At 35.5% G+C, this 7,118-nt stretch overlaps 1 protein-coding gene across 7 annotated transcripts in view; it reads left to right on the forward strand.

The window, feature by feature from the left end:
• The window catches only part of LOC139998440 (TWiK family of potassium channels protein 7), a 363,454-nt gene extending 356,336 nt beyond the window's left edge, over positions 1 to 7,118 (forward strand). For 6 of the 7 annotated variants that reach the window (XM_072022971.1, XM_072022970.1, XM_072022974.1 and 3 more), the window contains 2 exons: positions 171 to 456; positions 811 to 1,295. In XM_072022971.1, the coding sequence (XP_071879072.1) occupies positions 171 to 456; positions 811 to 1,091 (567 nt within the window). In that variant the 3' untranslated portion in view covers positions 1,092 to 1,295. Of the gene's footprint in view, positions 1 to 170; positions 457 to 810; positions 1,296 to 6,758 lie in introns of those variants that run through there. The other variant, XR_011803262.1, reaches the window with a different exon arrangement.

A 7,118-nucleotide genomic window follows, 5' to 3' on the forward strand; every position in this document is an offset into this window, starting at 1 on the left:
TAATCGTTTCTCGAATCGAATTCTTTTATATATCGCGGGAAGAAGGCGAGAAAAGTGTCGCGGTAAAGCGATACAGGGTCAACGTTTCACAAAGATATTGCCGAAGTAAATAGAAAAGTGTCTGCCTTTTGTCAATCTTAAAAATTGCTTTGAAATTGGCGTGAATGCAGGAGAAAGAAAGGCGAATGAGAAAGAAACGGCAGCAGGAGGAACTGGCGCAGCAGCAGCAGCAATTGCAGTTGCAGGAACCCTTTTACGTTCGTGCGAACGCGTCAACGTTTACGAGCACAGTGGAAATTAAGACCAGCCCGAAGGACGAAGTGTCGAGTCTTGGCTCTGGTGACAGACCCAACGTTACTATACTCGCACCAATCAGCATTTGTCTGGGTGCAATGCTCTGCTACATTGTGGCAGGAGCTTTTACTCTGCACAAGTTAGACGGCTGGTCCTTTGTGGGTACGTGGAAAAGAGATTTCTCTTAAAAGATTTATGCTTTAACCGCACTTTTAAAGTCGCGTCATCTATGTGTATACCGGTAATGTATAATTTTATACCAGTAACGTGTAATTTATATGTATATATGTATATATGAATTACACGGTTACTTTTAATTCGATGAAAAGTTTTTCATACCGAAAAAGACCATCGAAACGAACGAATTTATTCAGATACGATCGTACATTTAATTGAAAATTATGTTGCAAAAATTGTTCACCTAATTGAATTATATCCTACAAGCTCGCGATCTAATATCGATATACGTAGCTCGGTATTATATAACTAAAGTTGGTGTTTCGTGTTTAACTGTAGATGCGAGTTACTTCTGCTTCATGAGCCTGAGCACGATCGGGTTCGGTGATATGGTTCCCGGTTCCTATCCCCGCCAAAGCCTTTACGAGTCGAGGAATGTAACCATTTGGTTCTGTTCTTTCTACATAATGTCTGGAATGGCGCTGACTGCGATGTGCTTCAACATCCTGCACGATGAAATCGTTCACAGGCTTAGCCATCAGTCGGAGAAACAAGAACCAGTGAAAGCCAGCCCAAGTGTGGACGAACTATCGAGCGATCCTCTCACGTTAACCTCGTGACAATTTCCGTCTGGCAACTTGTGCCACAGGAACGGCACCGATGACAACGATATATGTGGAACAGAACCGCCAACCAACTTGTTCACCCATGAGAACGAAATTAATATCCTAAAGGATTCTTTCAATCAGGTAGACGTCACTAGAGACTGCAAGCCAATTTTGAAACTCGAAGATCACGTTCCGCCGATTCCTAGTGTCTACATGTTGCCGAAGGTCGACGAAGAGGTTGAAGAAAACACCGAAATGTAAAACTTTGTCTTCTCGTAGTCGGAAAAGTATGTCGCATAGAAATAACGAAGCGAAGGACGAGCTGTTTAGATAGGTTCGTTCTCGAGAACGCTCTCGTGGAACACGACGCTGTTCGAGATTGATAGGTACCCTTAATACATCGTATATATTATAAATAGAGAGGTAATCATTCAATCACAGTGACATAGTGTGCGCTTCGACGATTGACGGGGAAATTGGATGAAACGCTTTCATCGATACGACCGTCGATACCGGTTTCGAGGTTGATTTATTTCGAAAATAGAAACTCGTTATTCTCTACATATTTTTTCCCTTTCTTTTCATAAATTAACGTTTTCGTAACAGGAACTGATGCTTCGCACGTAGGAAGATACTTTGGTTGAAAAACGTTTCCAGGTATTCGTTCGAAGAAATAGATATATCGTTAGCGATCGATGGACTGTCTTCGCGTAGAGTTGCCGGGATTTAATGTTATTCGGTGCAAACGAATATTTATGCGTACGAAGTACGACATAAATGAGGTGTCTTAAATCTTCGTCGCACACGATGGATGCGGCAATTTCAAAGAAAGTACGCGACGATGTTCGAAAACGGTTGGAATGTCGTTTCCAATATTAACGAGACGAAAGAGATTCTCAGTTTAACGACAAACGAACGAATTAACGTTATTTTCCTGTGATTTATTTCGCATTTTTTTTCTCTCTAGAATAAATACGTATAATACGTGTAATTTCGAACGCTGTCAATTATAAAAATTAGTATTGGATGAAAACCAATATGAGAGAAGTTTAACGAATTAGCAAACTTTCTTTCCGTGAAAATATGTTAAATGTTAAAATACATTTTACTCGATTCGATGAACAAAGCAAGCGAAATAATAGTAACGTAAATGAGATTGGTCCAATTCGACGAGATATATAATACATATGCTTGTATATATCAAGTTTAATAAGACCAGCAATTACATTATGCGAGTTCTAAGTAAGATATCCTCGGGATATACGAAGTGTTTCCTAAATGTTCTAGGAAATTCCTAAACTTCCTGCAGACGTTCCTACGTTAATTCTGGTTTACTCTTAATGAACATTCATCCCATATTAGTAGAATGTGAAATCCGTGTTTTCGTCTAAACAGCTATCGAATGTAAGAATAAACGGAAAAGAGAGGATTATTTTGCAAATACATATATCGAATAATATAAGATTGTACATATACATGCAACACCAACAGATACATACTTGTAAATATATTTTGGTTCTTTGGTCTAATAAGAAAGCAACATGGGATCAGAAATACAGTTTCTCGCGTCTCTTATTCAGCAGTCTTGATAATTTCTATGATTTATTTATCACTTGGAAATGACATTCTAACTTATTATGAGATCGACTTAATATTTCTATACACCTATTTAGATAGAAATTCGTAACAGTTTTTATATTTCTGCATTTAAACGCTCATAAAATAAACACATTCTTGTCCATAATGTAACCGAGTGGATTGATGCGTCTAGTCGTGTAGTGCATAATAAAACGTTCATTCGTACGTCACTCTTTTATACATGTATTACACCATCGTTGATCAATTATTCATACGCTAACAATTCTTTCATAACGACACTGCCAAAATAAGTAAGTATTACCCAGGAAAATTGATATAAAAATAAGTAAATCGTTATATATATATATATACATATATCTGTAAGTATATTTTATGACAAACAGATTTTTCTAAAACAACCGGACGATGTTTCAATGTAAGTTTAACTTTTGTACATATCTATTTTATTGTCGACTTTTACTGGAACTATTCTATATCTTTTAATATTTCGAACAATTATTTACGCGATGATTTTACAAAACCAGGTAATACTTTGAAAGACAAACGCCAATTGTTTTTTAATGTACCATCGTGCGGCCATTGACTAGACGCAGAAATCAATCAATCGAACGAAAATCATATTTGAATTCTGTGCTCAAGAACAATAACTAAAATACTGTTGCGATTAGGCACTAATTTTTAAGAGTATCGCATATAAAACTATTCACACTGTTTAATATCGGTATATTCGTGATAGAGTATGAGATTATGGAGTGCGTAATGTATAGCTGTAAATTAGCTGTAAAATATTACTCTCGTCATGTATCGAGCAGACTTTAAAAAGGTATAAAGCACTTACAGGTTGCTCTCTTCTGCGTAAGAAAACAGTTCTTTGTACTATTGCACGTCATAGTTACGCCATACCAGATAAGCATAATTTACATTTGTTAATTAAACTCGTTTCGTTAATATCAAAAAATGCAAGCTATCGGGATGATCGATCGCTAGAATTGTTTCCAAGATTATGAATTATTCATAACAAATAACTATTCACATATGCATGTGTCGTATGCACGTTCAAGCCTCTGAATCTCGTATGTTTTATTCAGATATTTTATTTAAATATTAAACAAAACACAACATAGCTACGTTATAAAAACTTGTATATAACGAAATATTATTCGACGAAAGAACTGAATAATCTGGCCCGCAAAAGATCGAATCGCAACCAAACTAACGCATAGTCTGCTCTGTACCAGCGACGAACGAACCGCGTGCAGTAGCAACCTAAACGAGTGTTTTTCTGTTTCTTGTAACATATCATAAGATGTAAGAACGTTAAAAGTTAAAAGTTTTTACGCTGAAAAAAGAGAGGGGAAACTGGAACGATCGACGAACAATAACGTTGAAACTACGAATTCCGAATCGTACGTTCTGGTTGCGCAACAAATAGACAAGCGAGTTTCGTAACGTTGTCTAATGACAATCGATATTATCTTGAGCAGTTGCTAGAGTTATCGTTATCACTTTGTTGGTGATTCGATAGAGAATCGTGGACGGTAGCCAAGACAAAGTTTGCTTTGGTGTTTGCACCGGACCATCCAGCCATCGATCCAACCTGACTGACCGAGCAAACTTCCTCGCACTCGTTCCATTCATTTTGAAGGGCCACGCGCGTTTCTCCAAGCTGACGCTTGGACAATTTGTTGCGGCAAACCACTTGTAACTTTTCTTCGATTCGTATGACCTTTGGATATACATATTATTGAACGTACCGATAATTTCATCTAATACTAAATATAACAAAGAAAAAGTAGTTCTGGAGAAAGTTAGATGGAATTAAAAATTACATCAACGAGTTCTTTTCCTTTTGTTATATTATCGTAGAATGTTTTGATGGAATAACAATCTCTTGAACGATAAATATTGCTATTGGTGAAATCATACACAATTACAGTTGGTTCGATAGAGAAGAAATAAAATGCGCGTAGTACTCGAAGCGAGAGTTGAGAAGATGTACCAAGGAAGAATTTACAAACCGGTTGTACCTATTTGTAAATTATATAAAATTTGATACCAGAACGTAAGGAAACACATTTCACAAAGTATACTACGAACTTTCAGTTCTATGAATCAAAAATATACATATTCGTATTAAAATTATACAACAAATATTCCATGAAGATAGCAATTTCATTAAAAAATTCCTTTCTTAAGTTTTATTGCCGTTGTTTCTTTCTGCTCGTCGAAACGTTAAAAAGAAAGAGATGTTATTTTGTTTCTTCATCTCTTTACCTTATCTCTGAGAACTAACATAAAAATTCAATTATGAAGTTTACAAGGTAATAGCTTACAAAGAGAAGCAATTTGCTTCGTGTGACGCTATCTTCAGCTTCAATGTGAATTCCCATTAGAGAAATCTTCAATTCGACTTTTCTTATTTTATAAGATTTTCCTCTTATGTGTCTCCTGATTTCACGCCCTTGAGTTCTGGTTTCTCTCCTCATTCCTCAGGGAAATATGACTCGACTCAAAATACTCGTCGACCACCATGAAACTTTAGTACGACAGTTTGCGAGAAAGAAAAAAAAAAAGAACATGTTCAACGGATTTCTGATTAATAAATCGCAATTTCTTCAAGAAAAAAGAAAGAAAGAAATGGCGGAGATTTGATGCTTTGTCAATGAAATTCACGTATTTGATACTTTTGTTACGTGCGCTTAAAACGATATAATAATCAGCATTGATAATTTATTAAACATTCGAATTCAAAGTTTTCGAAAACGTTCATCTGTACCATTGAATTCCATTGATTGTCATATTTAACGATAATACTGTCAATGAGTATAAAGTCAATTACACCGCAACATATTCTCAATTAATAACAAACGAGTTTATACAAAAGGGCTCTTGAATCTCCTAGAATGGTATTTGCAAATTGCTTTGTATCTCTATACAAACGAACGAAAGTTTCTGTAAAAACCATTGAAATCAAAATATTATATAAAGGACGAAAAATATTAATTTCGTTTCTTCGATAACGATAACGTGTCGTATAGGATTATAACTAATTTGCATATTTTCTGCGAACTAGAATTCTCAAAAGGAACACGTAATACCAAAGTACACGTTCGTCGATTGCTCAAACGAGGAATTAATTAAACCATTAGCGATAGGAAGAACATTGAAAAGTAGAAAAAAATGGAAATGGCTGATTCAATGTTCGCGTTTATCGAATCGGCGGGATTTGCTTCTGCCGTCCTTCCGTACTAGCGAATCCTATACAAAATTGCAACGTAATTGTAATTCGAGCGCAGCTAGACGTTTCTACGAGCGAAACTCGATCTTCGAAAATATCATTTAATTAATATGAGAATGTCATCAAAAATGGTAATTGGAATTAACGAACATGTCGCTGATAGAGATCCCTAAGAATCGAGCGACCTGGTTGAACTTTTCTATATTACCTTGTATATAATATTAAACGTTGTACGATATTAATACCGACAGTTAACGTTTAATGTTAGAAGAGTACTATTGAAACATTAGAATTTCTATTTTCACTCTCGATCGACTTTGTCCAAATAAGAGTTGCACGTTTCTAACCGTGAATCGCAATACGCTACAGCCGAGAAATTCAGAGACAAACACGATAGGAAATATCATTGGAGATTTCTCGTACACGATAATCATGATCCGAAGAAATAGTTACGTGCACTTCGTAGCAGTTTTGTATTATCTGTTCCCACCTGGAATGTAAATCTTTGTATAGTGAAACTTGCGTGTCATAATTTTTATTGGCGAAGATTAAATGGAGAAATTTTGTTTATTCTCTGCCTCGCCGTGGCAGAATTGGTGATGTGTGTACGTATGATACGCGTGTATGTGTATGTGCGCATTCTCGAATAACGAATTTGCGACAACTTTATTTGATTGGCAAATTTTACATCTGAAATTAACGAAAGTCGAAGTAAAAGAGCAGCTACGTTTTCTTTGTACTATACTTCTTCTCAAGTTTATGCATTCGTAATAATCTATTTTGTTTATTAACAAATGAGAAACGTATTCGTTCTTTACTTTTATATCACTTTTATATTTCAGCTTTCCAATGGGACTGTTTGTAACGATGTTTCTTCGATTTTTTTGAAAAGTATACATGTAAAAAGATATGAGAGGAAAGAGCGTATGCGAAAAAAGAGAAATAGAACGTGACAAACAACAGGAGAACCGAGGAGTACCATGAACCTATCGTTTGAATTGGTGTCATGTAACAAATATAAGAATCAATTAATACTTTGTAAATAGTTAAGAAATTGGACACTATGGAAGTGCATTCGTCGTCACTGTAAAATACATGAAAAAAACGAATTGCTGGATATTGTACGTCTGTATAATCGTTTGTCGGACAATGTATCTTATATTACAGAATAATAAAACAAAAAAGACTTATCAAAATCTTAA

Source organism: Bombus fervidus, chromosome 3 (genome assembly GCF_041682495.2).
Source record: "Bombus fervidus isolate BK054 chromosome 3, iyBomFerv1, whole genome shotgun sequence".
NCBI lineage: Eukaryota > Metazoa > Arthropoda > Insecta > Hymenoptera > Apidae > Bombus > Bombus fervidus.